This window comes from Amphiura filiformis, chromosome 9, assembly GCF_039555335.1.
Source record: "Amphiura filiformis chromosome 9, Afil_fr2py, whole genome shotgun sequence".
In the NCBI taxonomy this organism is placed as follows: domain Eukaryota; kingdom Metazoa; phylum Echinodermata; class Ophiuroidea; order Amphilepidida; family Amphiuridae; genus Amphiura; species Amphiura filiformis.
Genome location: NC_092636.1, coordinates 28,019,378 through 28,045,835, shown reverse-complemented (window position 1 = coordinate 28,045,835; position 26,458 = coordinate 28,019,378). Strand labels below are relative to the sequence as shown.

General features: G+C 35.3%; 1 protein-coding gene across 2 annotated transcripts; it reads right to left on the bottom strand.

Moving 5' to 3' along the window:
* Positions 1-17,450: 17,450 nt before the first annotated feature.
* Positions 17,451-26,160, bottom strand: LOC140160826 (TLC domain-containing protein 2-like). Of its 2 annotated transcripts, none has more exons than XM_072184138.1 (4): positions 25,876-26,160; positions 24,966-25,048; positions 20,182-20,261; positions 17,451-19,785 (listed from the first exon to the last, which is right to left on the bottom strand). In XM_072184138.1, exons 1-4 carry the CDS (start codon positions 25,885-25,887, stop codon positions 19,718-19,720), a joined length of 243 nt encoding a protein of 80 aa, XP_072040239.1. In that variant the 5' UTR covers positions 25,888-26,160; the 3' UTR covers positions 17,451-19,717. The 2 variants fall into 2 exon arrangements, with proteins under 2 accessions (XP_072040239.1, XP_072040238.1); XM_072184137.1 differs by lacking the exon at positions 25,876-26,160 and adding an exon at positions 25,449-25,849.
* Between the last annotated feature and the right edge of the window lie 298 nt (positions 26,161-26,458).

The window sequence follows — 26,458 nt, the reverse complement described above, 5'->3', positions numbered from 1 at the left end:
GTCGATCCAACGATTGGCAAGTTAGCCCAATGAGACGAAAAATCATGAAAAAAAATCAAAAATATTATTTAGTAGCGTATACTCTGCTTACACCGAGTCTTACACTTACCTACTCTCTATTTTACAACGAACACAAATTTCCTAGCTTAATTTACACAAGTGACTTACCTTAATGGACCTACCGGAATTCGAACCAGGGACCTTTGGTTTATAAATCTGGTGCTCTACCGATTGAGCTACCGAGGTTTCTATATTTGATGAAGTGTTTTAAGTTAATATAAGCAATATTTTGATCAAATTTACTGTAAATATTGATAACATTTACTAAATTTGTTGATTTGTTTTCTTTATAAAGTAATATACATGTAAAAATAAAAAATTTGGATGGATTAATAACATTGGCCCAACAGTCACGTATAACCATATCACACGCAATTTTAAAATCAATAAAAAAAATAAGAGAACAATTCACAAGAAAAACAACAACGATAATAATTAAAAATAATAATAATTAACACTAATATAATAATAACATTAATTATTAAAGAACAATAATAATAATAATAATAATAATAATAATAATAATAATAAATAAATATATATAGGCCCCTATCATCTTTGCTTCTGTCATGGACGTCGGCACGACGTCCATACAACGTTATAGGTCGGCACTCATTCACCGGAATTTCACCGACCTCAACCCGACGTCGCCCCAAAGTCAGCGAGCCGACATGCACTTAGTGACGTAGGGCCGACCTCAACCCGACGTCGTCCCAAAGTCAGCAGGCCGACGTTCACTTTAAGTGACGTAGGGCCGATGTCCGCCCGACTACTTCAGCAGGACCCCGACCACTTGCCGACTTCGCCGACCAGTCGCCAACGTCGGGCCGACGGCATTGTGTTATCAGGGGGGGTAAAACAATAAAAGATATGCACAATCAGCTTTATTGTTTGTACAAAAGCACAGCAGAGTTAAGATTATTTTGAACTTCACATAGCAGAAATTGCGAACTATTCTCTTCAAAGGCAGGTGGTAAGATAAAAAAAAATTATGCAAACTTAGGCGCAATAGGGACCTCCGCTCTGCTGTATGTTCGTTGCTACAGGGTGTCCCAGAATGATTTATACCGGGAAATATGGAATTTTTTAGGTATGAACGACATTTCGATTGGTCATATTGTTTTGCATTTGAAGTTCTACATATATTTAGCTTTCTCAGATTGTTTAGATTTTAAAAAGTTGACGTTTCTAGTAGAAGTTACAGAGGATTGCGTAAAATGGTGAATTCCAAGTTTTGACAAAGCAACCTATTTTGAAAATCTGTAAAATTACTAACCGTTCAGCACAAAGTTATTTGGAAAATGTTATGCAGTATATTTGCTGTGTCCTGTTCTTACTTCTACTAAATTGTCGATATCTATCTTTTATTTATGTTACAAAGCAATCCTTGTATGGAATAAAGGATTTGCTATGCTTGAGTGACCATAAGCTATTCTTTCTTTGGCGGTAGTTTTGAAGCCAATTATTGCGGTGTGTGCGTTTCTTCATTCGAAATGCCGGCAGAGATGGATTTTTCATAAAAGTATAGAGAAGGTTCGTCCTTAATGTCACAGCATGCATATGTGTCCACTGTATATTGGCAAACCCACAGCTACGTGACGAAGAAGATTAAAATTTACTGCGGAGGATGCCTGAGGAAATTATATCCTCTGTAATGATGATATTTTTGGGTAAAATTGGGGTAAAAATCACATAAAATTATGTTTTTCAACCTAAATATCGGATGTCATATTGAAATGTTTCACTTAATCCCATATCAAGAATTATTTTGCATTGTAAGCTCTACATCTGTGCCAAATTTTGCCAAAGGATCCATGTGTTATGATGCCTTTGCACTGTAAATTACACACATTACACGTTATCGTCCATTTTCAGTTATAGCAATGTCACGCAAAAACAAATCAAGCTATTTCCATGAAAGTCACAGAATAAGTAGGAGACATGTGTGGCATTATATTGCACTTATTAAGATTAGATACACTGTTGACTATATTTTTTGGATATTGTGTTCAAACACGGTATAAATCATTCTGGGACACCTTATATGCCACTAAATGCTACATTTAGCACAATAGTGTGTTTTTTACAGAAACATACATAAAATAAAGCCGTATATATATATATATATATATATTTACTAAATGACAATCAAAAGTAAACACACTAAGCACACAATTGCCTTCTCAGTTTTCAGCTTGAAAAAAAAAAATGTTATTAAAAAAACAAAAATAAACAAAGTGAGGCATTACTTTAAATATTTCGCAAATTTGGTAAATATTGACACATACATTGGATACCAGTTCACAAGAAAGGAAATAATCCACTAATCAGTTTGAAGTTTGAAACACAAGCTGAACGTAATACTTTTCGAATATTACAACACAGATGTTGCAAAATGCATTACCAAATTTAAAGGAGTATTTTGTGATTCTAGCATCCTATTTGTATGACATTGTTCAGTTGATATCCACGAAAAAACCTTATTCCCAAAATTTCCAATTATGATAAGGGGAGTTATGCAATTCCCAACAAACACAAAACGTTTTCGACATCATTCACAAAGGATAGAAAAGGTTGCCAGTACACATTTAAATGTCGGGTTATAAAAAGGGTATATAAAGGGTATACAACCTACTGCATTCTAACATAATGTTATTTTTTAAAAAAATATGTTTCAATAACACATTTTCAAAATATTAGTGTAGTGTGTTTCCATACAAAACGTTTAAAAACGTTTTCATGACCTTTCTATAACCCGACATTAATGTTATTAAAACATTTTTACCTAAACCCAAACCCAAATATAACCTGTTTGGGTGTGTTTGCTGGGTAACAATGCTCCATAGGCTACTGTTTGTAATTTCGTTCTCTTAACCAGAACGTAATAAAAATTGGGTGATATTTTCCCAAGCACAAGGAATAATAAAAATAATAAAAAGAAAGTCATGGATCATTTATCGCCAAATTCGTAAATATTGACGAGTAGGTTATCAATACAAAATAACAAATGTCATCGTTCAAAGTTTCAAAATGCTCCAAATGTCATTACAAAATAGTATCAAATTATTTGTCTTGAACTTACATGAACTCACATGAAGTGCCACACCATTCCTCCCTCTTCTCACTTGGTCGTGAGATCCTTTTTAGGGGAGGGGAGGGTCATAATGTGGCTTGGGTGAGTGGGCTTTTAGCTCTTAGTAACCCAAAAAGGTTTGGAGTTTGCTTTTGAAGTCGTTGATGGTTGGAGCTAATACTGTAGAATTGGGTAGCCTATTCCAGTCTGTTATATCTCGTTGGCTGTAAAAGTAGCGTCTTGTATCTACTCTCATGTGTTGTTTTTGAAGTTTCATAGAGGTATATGTCACCTTAACAGTCCATAAGTCATAACATTAAATCGGGACTTCTTAGATATAGCAAATTGTAATAAAAGTAATGATGTTCATTTTGATTGAAATAGAATATAGAACACAATAATGCAGCTAATAATCTAACATTTTATCCTGATTTTTTTTTCAGAGTCAATGTTTAGGCGTCTCTCCTAGGTTGCATAGGTACCAACAATCAATATTATGTTATTTTTATTATTATGCTATGGTTTGCTTGATACTTCAATCAATATTTGTCTGGTTTGTATGCTTGATAATTGGCTGCTACAGCAAAGTACAATATAACTGAGTGTACGTGTAAGGTAACAATTTTTGCTCATTCTAAAACAACATATCCTCCAGCATATCTTCGGATTACAAAAACTGAAAGCAACCGGAATCGTCTATTATAATTACGACCCAATTCGTCGGCTGTATTCCATAGTGGCGTATAGTGATTTTTGGTCATTTTTTTGAAAATTGGCACATATGTCTTTAATGATGTTCTCTTTCATTTTTTCTAAGTCTCATCAGTCATAATTAGCTAATTAATTAGTAATTAATTAATTAAATGTGGCGTATAGTTACAAAGTGAAATTTTTCGTATTCCATAGTGGCGTATCGACCATACGCCACTTTTTATACACATTTTATAATTATGAAATATCGGCAAAAATGAAAAACATCGTATGTCATAGTGGCGTACGCGTATCGGACCTATACGCCACTATGGAATACGATGTTTTTCATTTTTGCCGATATTTCATAATTATAAAATGTATAAAAAGTGGCGTATGGTCGATACGCCACTATGGAATACTGAAAAAGGTTAGGTATTGCGTTTTGTTCGTTTTCCATAGTGACGTATAGTTTTATTGTCAGTTTGCCAGCAAAAGTATGTATTTATTTCTTTTGAAAAATATATAACAATAAAATCTATTTAGTTTACTACAGAAATTTCACATCATTTACAAAATATAATGAATGTCTGATTTACACAACTCGATTTTAAATTGGCATTTCTTCAAACCCGACTTTCTCGAAAAGTTGTTTATTCGCGGCGCCCCACTCTACGCCACTATGGAATACGGACGACGAATTGTAATGGTTATGAAATACGACATATCTGTGTACCTTTTCCGTGCGTAATCAAATTAAATAACTTTTTTAATGATGACTGTAATAAACTTGTTTACGTGGATGTGAGCATAATGCCTCGATTTATATGCCAAACGAGATACCCCACAATGCAATTTAAGATTCTCTCAAAAAACTCATTTGGCTAAAAAATCGATTTTGATCGACAATAGGATTTACTTTGATGCACAATAACTCTTTTAAAGCCGGTAGTGGGAACACGTTAATTCATTAACTGAATCGTGACAATAAACTGACAATAAACTGTATGCAGATTACAATTTCGTGACAATGCGTATGTCCTTATTTGAAAGACTAACTTGCACATAGCTGTCGTAAACATCATTGCAATTCAACAACCACTCTTTAACACGCCCCATACGCCATGCATACATTCGCCTATAAACTGAAAAAATTGTCAAACTCGCGCAAAAAGGAAACACGTAACAATTTTAATGACAATTTGCCACCGGTTGGGTCGAGCAGTAGAGCGCCTATACCATTAGACCATCGTTGGCCACTTGAATAGTCGATCTGAAACTTGAAGCTATACAGTTACCACTCCAACATACCCTTGTGCATGTTTGCTTTTATATATTCTTTATTCGTTAAACACAATTAGATTTTACAACCAAAGACAAAAGGGCACCTTATAGTTTTCCATTGCCCTTTCTTTGTCTCATGCGGCGTGGTTCATTATACAGCACGAAAACAATATAAATTACAATGACATTCGGTCATTTCAAATAATGAGTTTTAGTTTTGGTGTTGGTCACGTGGTTTCCTATTATCCTATCTAAGCTCTTGAATGACATCATTATCGACATCTTTGTTTCTACCCTTTGTTAACATTCGGTTTTCATTTCAGTTTGTTATATAATCGTGTGAAGAGTATAATCACTTGATTTGAAGTTACCTGATCTAAGTATACAAAAGAAATGTTTAAAATTCGCAGCGCAATATTCACGAGCAGAGCAATCGAGCATGTCAATCTACATTTAAAAGTTTAGCCTTGGCTATTTTTGCTGTTAAAAAATACAGACCTCGAAATATTTGCATTCCAGTTAGCAACCTGGACAACCGATTCTTTTGTTCTGCAAGGCTCACTCAGTCATTTAATGAGGCAATACAAACGATCGAATTTGGTGTTGAAATGAGCTAAATTTTGCGTTACACCTTTTCATTGTAAAATTAATTTTTCTCGGCCAAATGAAAAGCAATCCTTTTCATTGTTTCAGTAAATGTCAGGAAAAACTGTAGTGCTTGATACTGTATTTTTTTTCAAATCCTAGTGTTAAACTTAGGCGTGAAATTTAGTCATTTAGTGTAAGATTTTCGATTTTGATAGGCTTAAACTCTGCCCGCGAGCCTTTTTTGGATCAACCTTTTAGCTTTTCAAAGTAAGATAGTTCGCTAATGAAGGATTTTTCCCAACTTTCTAACGCACATCACCGTGAGCGATATATCATAGTTTTGTCAGAATTTCCGTTTTGATTTCACCATCTTTCACTGTCGGCTGAAAAAATTTCAAAATCAACACGTGAAATTTAAGGCTAATACTAGCATTGTGGATCGATATCCCTGGGTTTAATAGGAATACCGGCATGGCTATAGTGTTGCCAGAACTTCAATATAGCAAAGAAATTCCCAGACCTATAGCGCTCCTACTGATCATGTTTAACCAGAACACCCAATTGGGGATTTAATCGCTGGTCGGGCAATTTGCTTTCAATGAAAAATTGACCTGGATAACAACAAAGGAAATATCGACTATTTCTGCTGGTTGCTCTCGAGATAAAAGTACTCACCATTACCTACTTTTACTTAGTTTGACATTTTTGGAGCATGAATGGAAAAAGGGTAAAACAAAAACGGAAATTCTGACAAAACTATAACATATAGACCCACACGATGTGTTTTACAGAGGTGGGAAATATCTTTCTTTAGCAAACTATGTTAGTTTGAGACGCTAAAACATGAATTCCGTAAAAAGCTCGCAGGCGAATTCAAGGCCTATACAAATCAAAAATATCACACTAAAAGACACAATTTGATGCTTAATTTTAACACCAGGATTTAAAAAAAAATGTATATCCAAGCACCAAGTTTTTAACTGACATTACTGAAGAAGAAAAAATATTGCTTTATATTTGACCGAGGAAATTAATTTCATAGCAAAAAGGTGTATCTCTGAATTGTGGTGATTTTTACATGTATCGATCGACTTTTAGCGCGACTAAGCATTTCTAAAGAATTGGTTGTCCAGGCGGCTGACTGATTCAACATTACAGAACGGGTGACTCAAGTGATATAAACAAAATCGATTCACATATCCATATCGCATGTAGGATGGTCGATAGAAGGCTGCATGACTTCCAATATAGGCTAATAACTTTTATTGAAGTAATTTATTACTCGAAAGAAATGAGGGAAGAGTGTTTGTGGGAGGGGCGGGTAAGGAGGGAGAAGGAGAAACAGATGGGAGAGAGCATTTGAAGTGGAAAGGGCATGATTGGGAGAGGAGAGCTCAACAGTGCATGGAGTTTAATAGTGTGTAGGGGAGAGGAGATATTGTATGTAGGGGCAGCGAGGGGGATTTCACTGGGGAGAAGGAACAGGAGGTTATATGGGTGGGGAGAGGTAAGAGGTATGGGTTGTGCTTAACGGGGACAATAAACTAATTCGTAATCAAATCATTTCCATCATCATGCATCGTTTATGTTTCATACAAACAAACAACCAAACACACAAACAAACAAACAAACAAACAAACAAAAGTTTTTATGACGTTTACATTTCCAGCATCTCCTTCGTTGCTGTATTAAAATAGCTCAATTATTGGCTACATAAACTGGTTAAAATGTACTTCTTTTTTGAAGCACGAAGACCTTCACACACATGTGGAGTTTCTCAATCTCCCATGGCATTCTGTCATACATTTTCAGTCATAATAAAGGCTATGACCGCCTGTATCCAGATGATAATAATCATAACATTTTTCATAAAGTCCTTCACAATCCGCAGAAGACCCTATGTCTTACTTTGGTCCATTTTCGTAGCTTCGAAATAACCATACTTCCAGCTTGTCGGTGAAAACATCCATCCATCTCCATCGCTCAGAGGCTGTTTTAAATAGCACTGTCGGAAACTCATGATCTCCCTGGCCACACTCAGTAATACTCCTTGAGTATCCTGATTTTAATTGGTTTAACATTAAATACTCTCTTTTTGAGAGCTGTAACTACATCCATTCACATTACAATCACATCGATACAGGTCTGCCTAGAAATATTGCAAATATGATGTTTTGAAGCAAATCTGGGATTTTCCCAATGTTCTAATAATAGACATTAACATTTCACCTTACATCACTTCCTGTGGGTTTTTCCCAATATTATGTCCATTTCACAATCAGTCTCAGGGGATTCTTCCCTTGATATAAACAGTCTTCATAAATGATGTTGTTATTGCATTCATCTGGGTTTTCCCCTAGATGCCATAATAAGCAAACTATTGCATGATTAGAAAGGTAACTTCCCCTATTTCCTGAAATACAATTATACAGGGTACATCACAAATGCTTCATGGATGTGGAAGGAAATGGGTCTGTAACATACGGGAATCGCACGTCGTTTAACTCGAAACACCGAACATTAAGTAAAACATCATACTTGTTGAATATCTGAACTAGTTCTTTCCCGACTGAGCACATTTTGTAGAATGAATCAATGAATGTAGCAGATAGTGCAAAGATCATACGTGACATGCATTATTGATTACGATTTTTAGCGAAATCCAAGCTACATTGATACCTTAACCAAAAGAAAGGTTGACCATTTTTAGGAATGTGTTTAAGGGTGTCAAATCCAATATTGCAGCCAAGGTAAATATGTGCCCATCCACCACAAACTGGTCGTAAAGTCGGCATATACCATTTTGAGATACAATCAAAAGCAATATATGGATTTCTATGTAAAATATATAAGAAATTTGACCTTTGATGAACCATAACTTCACTTTCAGATGTCAGATGAAGCTGGTTGAGGTGTCATTCTAAAGCTGAAAGTACATTGTTACAAAATCTGCAATAAACAGAAAATGGTCTAGATCCGACTTTACTACCACTATTCAAAAAAATGTTTGTTTGTGTCTTTTTTGTGTGGATGTTTGTTTATTTGTTTGTTTGTTTGTTTGTTTGTTTTGAAGGGCTATACAATAATGCAATGCAATGTGAAATACTTTTAAGTATTGCACATTGCATTGCTTGCATTGCAATTTTGTTTAGCCCCTAAAATTGCAAAAATGCCGATCTGCAAATTACGTTATATTCAACTAAACATCTCAAGAAAGTAACTAAATCCCTCTTCAATATTGACCATTATTCAAAAACGGGCGATTGTATTAGAAATCTGTAAATTGCGTTGGAAGCAGTATTTATTTCTGCACATTTTAACATCTCATATGTAGCTATTGTATCAAATGAGGTGTCAAAATGCGCAGAAATATATTCTGCTTCCAACGCATTTTACAGATTTGTAATACAATAGCCCCTTTTTGAATACTGACCATTATTTAAGGGGGTTAGTTACTTTTTTTGAGATGTTTATATCTGACGTTTATTATTTATATTTTACTCTTTACCATCATATACAAATGCGGTTATGAAGGATTTCCTGTAAATAAATGTCCAGCAATCCATTCTACTATCGCACCTGTAAAACTTGTAATATCCCATCCAGCAAACACAAAAACGTTTTTAAAACGTTTTAAATAAGTTATATTTTGGGTTTTGGTTTAGGTAAAAACGTTTTAATAACATTAAAATGTCGGGTTATATAAAGGTCATGAAATCGTTTTAAAACGTTTTGTATAAAAACACACTATTTTAAAATGTTTTCGAAATGTCATTGTAAACTATTTTTACAAACATTTTGGCCAAATATTTTGTCAACACTTAAATAACATTATGTTAAAATATTTGCACCCAGCAAACACAGAAATGTTCTTAAAATGTTTTTTACAAAACGTTTTAATAACATTTAAATGTCGGGTTATATAAAGGTCGTGAAAACATTTTAAAAACGTTATTGTAAATATTTTGGGCAAACATTTTTTGCAAAATATTTTTTCAACCCCAAAATAACATTCTGTTTAGAATGATTTGTACCAAGTTTTCAAAAATGTTTTTGGAATGTTATTAAAACGTTTTTATACCCCTTATATAACCCGACATTTAAATGTTTTCTGTAAAACATCTGTGTTTGCTGTGCAGTAAATTACCAACAGATGTTATTTAATGTTATGAAAACGTTTTATACCATTAATGTACCCTTTATATAACCCGACATTTATACATTTTCTGACAACCTTTTATAAACTTTTGCGAATGATGTTGAAAACGTTTTGTGTTTGCTGGGATACGACCCGATCAATGAGGCGAGGCGGAATTTAACAAAGCTGCACAGTTTTTATGTAAAAGTGCATCGCAACTCATGTATTCCCTAACCAATCTGCTTCTTGCATGTGCTCCAATTACGATCAGATTTCAGCTCTTAAAATCAAATCTACATAGAAGATCGATGAAATCGCGGAAGCGATGCGGAAAATATTAAGAACGACAATGAAGAATGTTCTACGCCATCCTCTCAATGCTTTTTCATTGGTGGCAGAATTACATGACTTACGAAAAGGGCTGTGATAAATCGAGGAAGCACGTACTTCCTATACTGAAAACAATATGCACTCAGGTAATTGTTCTAGTTTTTACTTTCTTTCTAAACGGATAAGTGTAAGAATGTATGTTATTGGAACTGCCGTTATGATACTTTAACCTTTTTTTTTTGTCACAGCAAACATGAAATATTGCTTGTATAACCTACTGCCTTACATGTCATTACTTCTCCTGTAAATAAAGCGAACATTGTATCCCTCCGAGAGTTTGTTATCTGATTAATATTTTTAAACATTAAAATGAAATGATCAGGATTATGAAATATATCTTTCTACCGTTTCCGGCCGGGAGTAATAATATATAAACTCTTTAATCATCATCTGTATTATGACAATAAACCGAATGTTAATTACATTTCCACGACAATCTGGCTTCCTTATTTGAAAGGAGTACCTGCACACCCAAATATCATTACGACTCAACATACATCCATGCGAGATAGGTTACACATCTAACTGCTTCGTGGAGACAATTCATCTGTCAGAGTAAAACATAACGTATGGCAGCTTTAGCTCTTTCCCGTTAATTTGTGCTACTATAATATAGCCTAAATGATTTAAACTGTCATTAAATTTCCTACCCGCATTTCCGTTGACAATATCATAGCAATTATATATCTTATAAACGTAATTAAGTAGTCTCAGTTACCGCCTCTTCAACACCTCCATAGCAAAGGTGTCATGTTGTATTACGGTGCCTTTGAATGTCATGCGTCGTTAATTTTGAATTTGTTCATGATTCTCTTTATTTTTCGTTTATTGAACTGAAGAATTTGATAGAATTTGATATAATGAAAATACTTATGACATGAATCCTCACTTTGAAAGTGTTATTAACTGTACTTAAGGGATGTAGCATTGATGGTGAGGATTTGTGAATATATTTGTTTGTTGCATATTTTTGAAGTTTCATTTATGGATTTACCAATATCTATGAGTCCAAAAAAAAACCTATTTTACAATAACTAAATTTCCAAGGTTTTCATTTGTTTGTACCGGTTTGCCGTTGCCATGGGTAGACAGAGGGCAAAAGGATATTTATGGTACCGTATTACTAGATATTGCATAATACGGAGCCACTACTCCATTTGTTTTCCAATGAAAATAACTTGTACTTCGTAAACTACAGTCAATTGGGTGCTATATTTTATTTCGAATTTCGCAGGTCTTTGTGTTCATTTGTAAATGACTCCTTATTAAAACTACTGAATTTCATATGGGTAGCAAAAATATATGCCAACACATACTGCTGTTAACAGTTGAAGAGAGTCTATTCTCCAAAGTCAATCTCTCCAGTCCAACCATGGATTAATGTTTTTGTACTACTGCAAAATAACACATAATAGCTTTAACGGGATTAATAATGCATTTCTGGTAGACAGGTGAACGAATATGAATGAGAAGTGTATATTGGGTCCATATTGGAAAATAGAGATATGCGTGTGAAGTAATTTCCTGCGATAGCTTGCTTATTTGTTCGTTCAACAAAACTTGGTATTAATAACTGCCAAATACGCACAAATATTGAGTTTTAGTTATGGTTTTGGTTTTCGTCACGTGGTTTCCTAGTATCCTGCCTAAGCTCTTGAGTGACATGATTATCAATATCTTTGTTTCTACCCTTTCTTAGAAACTTAAAATTTGTTCGCAGTGCAATATTCACTAGCAGAGAAATAGAGCTTGTAATTTACATTTAAAAAGTGGTTCAGCCGTGGATATTTTCGCTGTGAAAAAATATTTGCATTCGATATTACAAAAGGGTGATATAAACAACATAGATTCATGTCCTTATCGCATGTAGGAGGATCGATAGAAGGCTATATATAACGTCCAATATAAGCTAGTGACCTTTATTGAAATATTTTTTACTCGAAAAATATGAGAAGAGAGAGAGAGAAGAGAGAGAGGGAAGTGTGTGTGTGTGGGGGGGGGGAGAGGAGGGAGAAAGAGAAACAGATGAGAGAGAGAGAGAGAGAGCATCTGAAGTTGGAAGGGAATAATGGGGAGAGGGGAGCTCGAGAGTGGAGTAGGATAGTGTGTAAGGGAAAGGATATATCGAATGTAGGGGGAGGCGAGTGGTGGGGGAGAACTTCAGTTGGTAGAGGAACAGGAGGTTGTATATAGGTGGGGTAGAGGCTAGGTAAGAGGTATGGGTTGTGCTTACCAGGGACAATAAACTAATGCATAATCAAATCATCTCCATCATCATGCATCGTTTATTTTTCATACATACAAACAAACAAACAAACAAACGAACAACAAAAGTTTTGGTGACGCTTATATTTCCAGCACCCCTGCCACGCCTGGCCTGTCAATACCGACCACGTGTGATTGTTATCCGATCCTATTTTCATTCAATATAAACACAACTGGATATGTATCCGAACAACGCACTGCAGGGTTTATTGTTATATTGTGTCCGATTTGAGTGCTGACATATTGGAAAATGGTGCCAATCAATATTCATAAGAGTGTAAATTCAACACCCAGTTATCGCAAGTGGGTTACTTTTTTTTGGCAGGTGTGAATTACGTCTAACTGGGTGTTTTAATTACGTAACGCATAAAAGTTTGGGCATCATTGAATGACTGCCTAGTGCTGTTATATGCTTAGTTTCTATAATAGTAATTACTATTTTCTTTATTCATTTCTTTATTTACCTTTCTCTGCACTTACTCTTTATTATGCCTACACTTTAGGGGTCTGTCACTCCCTCGCTCTCCTTCTCTCTCCCCCTCCTTCCTTTCTTTTTCTGTCAGGTTAGTTACAGTTTTAACGGCGGAACCCTTTTGTCCTGAACAAAAGGTGCCTCTCGATGAATAGCTTGTCGGTAAATCAAATCGGCACAAAGGAACAATGCATTACGTAATCTATTGTGCCTCCATGGATGTGATAGCTCCATGTGTCCGATATTTGCTTCGCACAATCAATAAGCTATTATATATTCTTAGTCAGTGGGAGTGGTCTAATTCGTAGACACATAATCTGACGGGCACGTCTATCAGGCCGTAGACGACCCCACGTCATCATGAGCGTTGATAACGCGTAACACGCTTGTAGACTAGTGGGGGATACGCGGTACCGTATACTACGGTATCGTAGTGGATTCCGGCGCAACTTGTGGTCTTCTCTACACTAAAGTTTAATTCATTACTCTATCACTGATCGAAAAGCGGTTAGTATTTGACAAATGAGGTAGTAGCGCTTTTCCCAACGCAACAATAAGTGCTCTACCTCAATCGGTAAAAGCCAATCGCTACCGTTCAGCTATGTATATAGTACAAATTTAGCTTTAGATGTTATGAGTGCTGACAAGTTATGCCCCTCTTTTTAAACCGCTGATTTTTAGTTTCTGAACAAAAGAAACCAACACTTATAATTTATTTGAAAGGAGGGACTGTATGCTTCATTTGAGTGCATTCGGGTGGAAGTTATCAACCGTGCCTCAATGAAAGCAGTTTTTACCAAAAAAATAATAGAACGCAGCTAGGTAAACTTTCACACATACACCAGGCACAAAAAAAACTCGTCAGTTATAGTCATCCTTGCAGTTCAACAACCGGATAATTATGGATTATTCTGAAATAAACATTTTATTAATTGGACTTTGTTTTCTCATTAGACACCCTGCTCGTGAAAATCAACCAAGAATTGACAAAGATATGCGCCTCCAAACCCTCAAACCCAAAAACCAAAAGTTGCAATTTCAACGATTTTCAATGGGAACGCATCGTTGTATTGCATACAAGCACCATGGGTCAATCAATAAATCACACAATGTAACAGGCACAATTGAATCGTTAAAAGTGCAACTTTTGATTTTGGGGTCTGAGGGTTTGGAGGCGCATATCTTGGTCAATTCTTGCTCGATTTTCACGAACGGGGTGTCAAATGAGAAAGAAAAGTCCAATTAACAAAATTGGTATTTCAAACTAATCCACAATTATCAGGTTGTTGAACACCAAGGATGGATATAACTTACGAGTTTCTTTTTGTGCCTGGTGTAGTTCGTCTGTAAACCCCGGATCACATCTAAAATCATATCAAAAGAAATTACGTTAATAATGAATAATATAAATATTTGGTGGTTCGAAGAGGTTTAGTTTCCAGAGAAGTTTGAACCGATATTGGCAACAGTATCGAAGGTCAGATAAGCTTTTCGTCGTAGAATTTTGTAAAAATGGTGCTGGAATTTAATACACGTTAGAGGACAACTTCCGAGGAATATTATACAGTGTCACGAATTGGACTTGACAGTCATAAATACAAATTACATAATAAGACGTAGCTAGTATTACGCTTGTGACCGTGTCAAATTCCATATCGACACGTTGATCGACACGTTTATAATCAAACTTTTTATGTAATAGTAATTCGGTTGATGAATTCAAATTTATATTTGTAATAGTCTTTTCCGTTAAAAAAAAAGTGGGATAATTTGTGAACACATAGTAAGCATAATAGACACCTCAAATTTATGGCTAATTTTATGTAAAAGTGTGTCACCGTTAATGCATGATAAAATGAAATGTATCAATAATTGTATACGGAATTTGAATTTCGTTCATGCGTAGTAAAGAAAAATGAGAAGTTAAATCTGATACTCTTTGAATATCTAACTAGTCTTCTGAATTACATTCTTTCATGACTGAACACATTTGAAGATAGAATCAATGATTGTCGCAAGTAAAGCGAGGTCATACGTCAAAGACAGGCAGCCGTGAAACGTCCATGTTCGTTTTCAAATTTCAACTGAAATCCAAAAACAAACAATTCGTACACATCTAGCACGATTGATTAATGAGATAGAGGCTATAAGATATGTAAAAGATTAATTGAATTAAATTAGATTTTGGCAGGTGTCAAACATTCAACCAGTCAAAGGCTCAGCATCACCCGATAATGAGGGTCGATTGTTCCATGAAATACGACAGGCAAAACTGCTGCGCACTTACCGTGTTTTTACGGTCTATCGCGTAATCGCGAAGGCAACGCTACGCTGGCGTAATTGTTAGACACGGCACGATCGAACAATCGGCCGTCGTGAATATGCGAAAACTCACAGCATACAATGCACGGGGACTGGTCGTACGCGGTCTGTTATCTCTTTCGTCCATGGTTCTCCCATTCATTGTTTTGTGTTAATTTGTTTCTTTATTTCGTTCTTTCCTTCATGACATGTCCAAAACTCAGTGGCAATAATAGTGACATGTCAATTAATTGGTATCTTCAACTAGGTCCAATGCTTATATTTCGCACTTTTACGTCACACCACAGTGCAATTATAATTTGGTTTCCTATAACTAAAATGTCTATGTTCAATTTACTACCGCACCTGGAAAATTCGAATCATTTGAACCGAACAACCATCCGAGGCAGGGAACCAAATTGTGTAGTTTGCAGAAGAGCGCTTATTCATGAAACCCATGTGTTTCCCAATTAATCCACTTGTTGTGCTTCAATTACTATCAGCTTTCAATTCATGAAATCAAACCCGAATAGAAGACGAAATTGTAGCAGCCGTGCGGAAACATTAAGAACGACAATGAAGAAAGTTCTTCACAACCCACTCATTGTGAATTCCTAAAATAAGTCTCATTGGTTTTACACGGGTTTATATATATACATAATGGCTGACTGTACTATTTAAAAACCACAAATACTCGGACTCGTTTGTCAAACACATTTGTTATCAGTCCGGGTAACTTGTCAGATAAGGAAAAGTGTCAAATCTGGTAATATATTTCCTGATCTGCAAATAGGTCTTTGTGCATGTCTCTTGAATTCGGCAACCTTAGTTAATTGTCTTTAATGGGCACGTTTATTTCTGTTCATGAATCTCTTTTGGATATTAACATAATAATATCAGGCAAGTCCCCTGTGAGTTTTTAGTTATATTCTGCAATGCTTTCATATCAATCAAAATAATTAATTAATCAATTTTCTCAAATTTCATTAATAATTGTCATCATTCATTGTTGTTCTATAAAATTGGTTTCATCATTCATTATTGTTTTTCTGTAATACAACTAATAAAAATTAAATTTCGATGTTTCCTAGGCTTCCTAATATGGAAATTTGCCCTGACTGTCTATATCCATAAAATGCCGTTACTTTTACCAATAAACCAAATACATCTAGCGTTTCTCAGGAAGTGTTTACTTTGATATCATTCATGTTTCTATTACTCACATCTTACTATATACCTTGTTCGTTTGTTTGTAGAGGTGACAACGATGAAATGTAACATATCAAACTCAAATAAACTAAAATGATATCTATTGTACAAGATAGCTCATAAGAAAACACTAGACTTTACTTTAGGAAGCTTAAGAATAATTGTACACATAGAAACCGGATAGATTAAAACAACAAAGCCAATATGAAAAATAAAATTATGTTGTTTATGCAGCCTATAAAGTATAATAGGGAAGCACACTTATTGGAAGATGTTATTCTTTGATAGTATCTCATATCGTTATCTCTCTTTATTGTATTGTATTGTATTTTTATTTCATTTGTTCAAGGTCGATAAATTGTAACTTATGTACTTATCAAATTAAAAAAAAATACCCACCACTAATTGCAACAGAATCCATTCCGCATGCGTCCATCTTTACTACTTTTTGGGGACTTAAGATGTGTTTTTAAATATGATTTTCTGATATGAATGGTGATTAAATGGATTCAATTGCAATTCGTGGTGGGTTTAACCTGTTACGGATAGGATTGAGATATCGCATTACTCCTTCTGCGATACCAAAACCTCAATAGTTCCATATTTCTAAAATAAATCTCATTGGTTTTACCCAAGAATATTTATATGTATAGTGGCTGGCGGTAATATATAAAAACCTGAAATCAGTCCGGGCATTTTGCCAGACAAGAAAACTGACAAATCTGGTAATATATTTCCATATGTTGAAATAGGTGCACGTCTGTTTTTTGGGGTTTTTTTTTTTCCTTCTTTTTTGATGGGCACTTTTTGCAATTTTGTTTTACTTATCATACCACCGAAATATGCTGTGAGTTTTTAATTATTTGCTGTGAGGTTTTTATGTTGATTAATCAATTTTCTCAATTTCATTAATAATGATCATCATTCATTGTTGTTACTATAAAAAAAAACTGTCCCAGCCTTCATTCTTTTTTATGTAAAATATTACTATAAAATCATATTTTAAGCGAGAAATTTGAATTGAATAAACATTTGCGCAATGCATTGTGGGATCGATGTTTTCTGATCGGGCAATATGTTGCTAGATTTGTCAAATCTGGTTTGCCCGGACTGGTGAGTTATGCAATCAAGCAAAATCAGCCGGAACTCGGAAATATTGAATTTTCAGTTTCTTATAGGATATTATAAATAGCATTTACAAATCTTGATTTTGCAGAAAACATTCAAATTGAACAACCAGTTCCAAAGATATGAGCAATCAAAAGACTTTCCAAAACAACAGGAAACAAAAGGAAATATTTCCTTTGTATGCCTATATCTCGAAAGTAAATATTTCTGATTTTGCTTGATCGCATCACATTAATACTATTAAAATACTGCCTTGCGATATACGGCGACATATAGAGTTTCCCGTTAAGTACTTATTTTGTGATCGTTCATCCTAATGCATTGCATACCTTGTTCGTGTCTTTGTAGAGGTCATAACGAATATATATAACATATCAAACTCAAGTAAAGTAAAACAATATCTATCTTACAGGATAGAGTTAGTTCATAAGAAAACTATTCAAACACTAGTGTTTGTATTATTACGTGTAGTATTACATGTTACGATCGCCGAGCGTAGTACACGCATAGTAGGCGCTGGAATGAAATCGCAATTTTCTTCGTTATACCTCATTTGTTTGGCTCGAAATTAAAAGGGGATAATGTGATCAGTGAAAACAAACATTTAAATAGGAATCTATTCTTTATGCAAATCACAAATTATTGCTTTAAGTAAATTGCATTCTTGGGCACTGTACACATAGAAACCGGGTAGATAAGACTCCAAAACCAATGTGGAAAATAAGATTGTTGTTTATGCAGCCTATCATACTACTAAGGAGGCTCTATCGGTATGTCTGTCTGTCCTGGTAGCTAACTTGAACTTGCTTAATATAACCCCACAGAATAGCACTATGCATGGTTTTATCACAATAACTTATTATCATATGATACATGAAATTGCTTATAACCCATTATATGTAGACAGATAGAGCCTCATCTGTGGTATGATAACTTATTATGGCTATTAGAAATACATTGCAGCCCTTATAGTACTAAATGCTGATTTAGTGACATTGTTTTATGCGACCATAAGAGAGAGCTCAGATAATATTGGAATCACGTCTACTTCCATTGCACTAAAAGCAAGAGTTCCAGTGCAGGTCATTAGTTCCAGTGCGTTCATAATTCATTTTCTGGACATCTGTAAGGGGTAGGGGCTCAATCTCGGCGACAAAAAACTTCCTGACCAGGGAAACATGTTGGAACTTTTTGCAGGGGTCAGGTCAAAGGTCATATGGGATCAAATCTTAGAATAGCGTTATCTGGACATCTGTAAGATGTTTGGAGCTCAAACTCGGTAACACCAAACCTCATGACGGCTATTTTGAAATTCATGATGGCAGTCAAACCAAATTAGCTACAAGTTAGACAACGGTTTTAATGGAATCCCTGGTATCACAAACATGGGTATTGCCACCATTTTTATTCTTCTATGTTGCTCAGAAAGTGAGATATAGGACAAAATATAATGAGATATGGCGTGTATTTTGAAAATCAAAATGGCGACTGAAGACGCCATTGAAACCAATGGCACCTAATTGTTTTTGAAATCAGCTCCCCGAAATTAACAAAGTTAGCCAAAAGAATCCATACCGCAAATCCAGCGATATCCAAATATCTGACATAAAAAACTGTACTATAGGGAAGAATTAATATACAATATAGTGAATAAAACAAAATACTTAATTTGGGGTATTACTCCAATACCTCTAGATATGTTCTTTGATATAATTATTATTATTGTGAATTTTCAATGTCAAATTTTTATCAATTATCACTCCTATAAATTCGGGCTTGTCAACCCGTTCTATAATAGTATAACCTCGTGTTCATTTACTTATCTCATCTCTGATGTTGTTTATGAGTTTTAATTGAATGAACTAGAGATAAATGAACATATATGTTATAACACAATATCCCGAAAATACCAACATATCCTATAATTATGATTATTAAGGGTAGACCGTCATGATTATAATGGTAGGATAACAAAATGAAAGAAAGTATAGGTATACGATAGGTGACAAACATTAACGCAGCTACGTAGGTTATAATTCTAAATGGTTTACTATCGTTAGTGTAACCGTAGTGGTGAATCATATTCCGTAGATATCCAAAGATACTTTGCACTTCTATACTAAGTCCAAGAATTACTACTCCAAGGTATTGATGTGCGTACAGCGCTCCTAATATGAGAAAGATGAGCTGAAAAATAAAAATAATAAAATCATACTGCTTTAGCTGTTTAGGGTTTTAAATTATAGATACGTCTTAAAAATAAACTTTAAGTCCGACATTGATTAGTAGCTGTTTAGAAATTCTAATAAATTCACAACGGTGTAAATGCGAGTATCTATACTCATACATATTATTTTTTTCAGCGGTTTACAATATAACATAAACATGCAAAAGATCACCTCTATTTGTTATTTCATGGTCGAAAACTATTAATTATGCCCATTGCATACTGATCCGTTGCATTTGAACAAAGCAACATGCTTACTATATAACAACTATAAAAACTGAATGGGTACCAATCATGATGATAGAGACTGTATTCTTTTATGGGTTGTTATTATTTAAAATGTGTTCTGTTCTTACCAATATGTGATGGAGCACAAGTAACACGTGCTTCATTGATGAATAACGTAGTAGCTCCAATGTATCGAATATTGAATAACCTACATGACAAGATCAACAAGTTAACATCAACACAAATAATGGCACAAAGCAAGATGAAGTGAAAGACTTCAAATATTTTGGAGCATGGATAGCCAGCACAGAGCAAGATGTCAAAACACGTAAGGAAAGGGCTTGGAGAACATGTAGCCACCTAAGCAATATCTGGAAGTCTGCACTTGGAAAGAAATTAAAACTGCGGGTTTCAGTGCAACAGTGGAGTCTGTGTTAATGAAGCCTGAACCATAACTCCTAAAATATCAAAAGAGCTGGACGGCTGTTACACTCGAGTGCTTAGGGCAATGTACAACATCCATTGGAAACAGCACATAAACAACAAAGAGCTGTATGGAGACCTTCCTAAACTCTCAGAGAAGATCAGAGAAAGGAGAACACGCTTCGCTGGACCAGGGACCGTGTATAAAGGGACTGGAAACGGGATTATTGATAGCTATTGTCAAGCTATTGTTATCAGATTATCTTTCATGACCTTCGATTGTATGCGAGTTGCGCCGAGGGCGCGATGTTTGAATTTCGTGTTGCTCTACAAAATATCAAAAATACATCAAAGTATTCCAATATCTTTTTAAGTTATGACAAATTGTGTAAAATATCTATCCTTTGTCGAAAATTATTTCTGTGTAGCATCGAGAATCATTTACATAGGATTTTGGAGACAAAATGTGATAATTTTGTGGAGATACAGAATGCTAGAACAAACAAAATTATATTTTTTCTGGAATGTGTACACCGTACGCTTGGTATTCCTACTGATTTCGATACTGAAATAATTCTTAAGATGATGTTCTTTGAAGATTTATGTTGGCATTTCTAGAGTCTGTCATTATACTAGCAAACATGTAGGCTCATTTCTCAATGTACAAGACAAGCCAAGCGCAGTGTTGTAACTGTGCTTGGATTCGTAATATGGTCTATTGATCAACGTATTATTCATGCTTGCTCAACTGAGGATAATTTGTAAACCAGCAACTCGCATGGTACAATGGATGGAAGGCGTTTCCAGTCCCTCCATAGAAGGTCCCTGGCTGGACACTGCTTCAGGAGTAAGTGCGAACCTGTCGCCAATCTGATAACCTAGATACCAAAACATGGAACAAGAAACCCTGGTAGACCACCCCTTACATATGTAGATGTACTCAAGCAGGACGCTGGACTAGTAGCATACGACCTGGGAACGCAGGACAGGAGGATATGGAAAGCTGTCGTGGTTCGGAAAAACCACCCGAAATAAGCAAACAAGCAGCACATGACAAAGATGCAGGTCTTTATTTCGAAGTGCTTTTGATCCGAAAAGTCGTTTTTCGAAAGGTGTCTACTCCGAAAAAAAATTATTTGTAAGGGAAATTTCTCAGTAAATAACAAGTGTGCTTTTGTCCGAAGGATCGTTTCTCTGAAAATAATCTTTCGCAATAACACGCATTCAGACATTTTCAGACAAATCTTAGGCTTAATTCCATAGTGTCGTAAGGTGGGCCACCGCAAATAGAAAACTTTTCGAGAAAATCGGGTTTGAACAACGCTCTGCAGGGTCTATTGTTCTATTGTTTCCGATTAGAGCGTTGACATATTGGAAAATGTTGCCAATCAATATTCATGAGAGTGTACATTCAACGTCCAGTTTGCGAAATTGGGTGAGTTGTGTTTGGTAGGTGTGAAATACATCTGACTGGGCGTTTTAATTACGTAACGAATAAAGGCATTGACATCGTCGAATGGCTGCCCAGTGCTGTTATGTGTTTAGTTATTATATATGCCTAATAATTATTATTGAATGTATTCATCATTCCTTTCTTTTCCCTTTTCTTTCCTAGGCCTACATTTTATCACTCCCTCGCTCTCATTGTCCCCTCTCACCCTCCCTCTCTCATTCCCATCATTTTCCTTATATTTCTATTTATCTACTTGTCTTTATTATATCTTTTATTTCTCCTTCCTCCAGCCCTCTCTCATTCTCCATATCCCCCCCTCCCTCTTCCTCCCTCCTCCTCCCAAGACTTCTCACAGAGGTGAATCTGCCCCTCCCCAACCCCCTCCCCTCTTTGGGTACGCCACTATTTCTATACCAATCTCCTTCTTAAAATGAAATTAAATGGAAATTTCTTTAAAACAACCTTTATAGGCATATAGTTATACTTACATGTATATGCGTATAGCGATTACCATTATAGTGCAATATAGATATATGGACTGGACGTGGCAGCCTTCATACATTCTAATGTGTAATCGATCACCAAGAGCATTCAATTTATTTAAATGAAACGCCTATCGTCAGGTGGGTGGTAAAGATGATTGCATCGACAGATAAAGACTCCTTATAGTCTTCAGACCCACACAAGCACACATTTGGGATACATGAGTACAATGGTACCACTTTACACATGACTGCCCTTACACATGACTGTAGTGTGGTCACTTATTGATACTCGCCTGTTGTGTAGAGCGCGGTGATGACCGTAGAATTATGAACAAAATAATGGCGGAACCCTTTATTCGAAACAATGGTACCACTGTTATGAATAGCCTGTCGCAACTTCTAATCGGCATCAAAGTAACAAAAGATTATATAATCTATTGCGACTCTATTTCTATTTAAAAGCTCTTTGGGTTTGAAGATATGGCAATATAAAATCGAGTTGTGTAAATCAAACATTCAATATATATTTTATACTTGATATACAAATTTCTGTAGTCAAATAAATACGTTTTATTCTTATACAGCCTGTCTAAAAAAAATTGTACAAGTGAAAAGCGCCCTCTTTGGCAATTAGAAAATACCGTTGTGACATGATGCTTACATCAACATCACGGGTGTAGTCTTAGCTCTCGAATGCCGTTTGTTCTGTTCAATTTGCTTGTTTTAATCGCGAGATATGTATAGTTAACGACGAAAGAGCAAAATCACAATTGTGCCACTAGAGAAGATGGCTTTACATGTAAACATGGTAAATCAGTGATAGCATCAAGTTTATCAAGAGTTCCTTCTTGAAATCAAAAGAATGCATCAATTACACATCAATACCATTTTTTTTACTGTTTTTACTGTTTTATCATGATACAGGAAAATGATTCTCTTTTCCCACTTAAAACAGATTAAAAGATAAATAGATATTTTAAATGCATGTGCATGTTAATGATTTTATCATGGTAAATACTGTTCTCTTTGTCACTCAAGACATGTTAAAAGACAAACAAATATTGCACACTTACGCGTATTACTTGTTGACAGAGAAATTAGTCAAAATAATGCACGCGCGCTGATGTTGATGAGTCTAATGCATGAGCCCCGAAGGGGGAGAGTGCATTAGACGTATCAACACCATGCACCAGCTATCTTTGATTTACATGTACATGTCGCTTCCCTATAGTAAAAGTGGCACAATTGTGATTTTATCCTTTCGTTATTAAATAAACATATCTCGAGATTGAAACTAGCAAATTGAACAGAACAAACGGTATCTGAGAGCTAAGACTGCGCCCTTGACGTTGATGTAAGCATCATGTCACAACGGTATTTTGCAATTGCCTAAGAGGGCACTTTTCACTTGCACAATTTTTTTTTGAGACAGGCTGTATAACGTTCTAAAGAAATAAAGACATTATTACTTGCCAATTTAAACCAAAAAAAAGTACGTCAGTATGAACAAGACGCGCCTTACGTGACGCCCCCTTGGCCACCATGTAACTTCTCTGGCGTTATTTTACGTCAGCTTCATTCATTCCAAACTGGCGTATGATGATAATAATGATAGTATGCAGTGCGATATCTTTCGTTTAGCCGATATTTCTTAGTTTGTTTACTATTATTAAATATGTGTATAAAAAGTGACGTAAGGTGGATACGCCACTATAGAAAACAGAGAATTTCACTTTATAACCATACGTCAAATTTAATTATTTATTAATAGTCTAATTTTGCTGGCTGAGAACATCGTTAAAGCCACAAAATGACCAGAAATTATATTCCGCCACTATGTAGTGAAACCGACAAAATAAATTGACGACCCGTCGGACTAATTCGGCCCATACACGACCAATGTTATTGATCAATATTGCGGACCCTAGATGCAGGAGTGGATACAAAATCTACCATTGTGCGTGTACAATTGTCGATCTTGTATCCACTCTTGTATCAAGGGTCTTTGATATTGTGTATGGGCCGCATATAAACAACCTTCAGAATAATTGATCATCAGAGCAAAAACCTTTCGGGTTTATGATTTCTCGGACAAGCAACCCTTTGGTATAAAACATTTGAACAAAAACTACTTCGAAAATAATTGCCTGTTTACCATAATAAAATGATTTGAAAACAAAACAATCATATTTCAAATGTCAGTGTAATGTAGAAAGCAATCGACGTTCCTCTTGTTACCGTAATTAGACTAGCTCGTAAATTAGTGTGTTTATACTGCAAGTATAAGCACGGTAACTTGGCGCAAATATTTTCCAAAATGAAATAAAACCAGAAACAAAAAAGTTTCGAAACACGTAAACTACTCGATCTGTTTCTGAAAGATGGAAATTACAAGTATAACGCACTATAACCATAAAAATATGTACTAGAAGTAGGCACATATAAAACATAGAATAAAATTATGACCTCTGTTTATGGTTCTAAATGATATGGAATGTTATTTGCAGTAATTTGCCCTTACTCTAACATATATACTTGTTACGATTCTTACCTAGCGATACAGTCAGCGTAATTTCGCCTAATGTCGTATATCGTGTCTGCAAATCCGACCATGATAATGACCATGAATACAAACTATAAGCACAAACGTAATACATAAATTGTATGATTTTCAAACGGTTGTTTCGTATGGCAACACACTTTAATCATGGTAGGCCGACTAGAATATAGTGTGTTTCGTCTCAAGTTAGATTTTGCGTCGCTAGCGAACGGACAGATGAACGATAAATTAACGATTGAATGGAATTTGGTGTCGTGCAATTTGAAAATCTACAGGGTCGTCTACGTTTAATGCTTTAATGTATTATATGCATTTTCAAATCGCACTAAATCTGATTCAATCGTTAATTTTTCGACAACTCAGATTTTGTTTTGCACACGTTTGGTATTATTCTCATAAGTTCATAAGTTACATTAATCTCTTTACGTTCTGACCACTGTTATTTAGTTTAATCTTCGTGCTACAAATCCTCACCCCTTTAAGTTTGTATGCCTTTGTGCCTCAGTCTCCATGACTCTATTTGGCAATGACACCTCACCAGGGGTCTCTTTCTTGAGCCAGAATTGTACAATTTCCACATCCACATCAAACCGCCTGAGTGATGTTTTAAGTGTGTTCCTGAAGCACCTTTTCTGACAACCATTTCTCTGAAGAAGTGTCTCATATTCTGACCACATGACCAGTCCATCTTAGCTTGTTAACAAACAGTATATAGGTAGTCCTAAGTTTCGGATGAAATAAACATCTCAACTTGGGGAGGATAAGGCTTTGGCTGACGAAGCGTCCATGTGATACATTTTTTTATTTAAAGTAGAGACATGTGCTGAAAAGGCAACAGGCATAAACTCATAATATAATTTCCGTTTTCAAAAGTAAAAGCAGGCAAGTAGAGCAAACCTACCTTATGAAACATAGTATGGTAAGTATCGTTGCATAGATCAATGAATATATGCTTTTTCGCCACCTGAAGTTTTTGTACTGGAGATCCTGGCGACTCTTTCCGTAAAACCAAGGCTTGGGTACAGGTAAAATGTCGTATTCAAGTGTCTTATCGATACACGATAAAGACAGGAAGGAAATCACAGTGTAACATATTTGCTGAAACATTGCGTCAGATCATTGCAATCTTTTCATTTCTATGTACGTTACGGTATACATTAAGCTTTAAATATGCGTTCAAGCTATACTCTCGGGCTACCGGCACTGAAGTGACTAAATCCTGTGTTCAACTTGAAGTAGACAGAATAGTATTGCACGTCTGGTGTTAGTTTCCTGGTCACTTAGTATTACTTCCCATTAGTTTTGGGGTGAATCTGAATATCACCAAAATCGGATATGGTAGTGCAAGACCCAATTATCAAAAGCAGGTTATCATGCTTTCTGAAATGCGAAAGACATTATATCTATGAAATAAATACTGCGTACAAAAAAGTTGCATTCAATCTATTATAAATAAATGTCTCAATTTTATGTCATTCAAATTC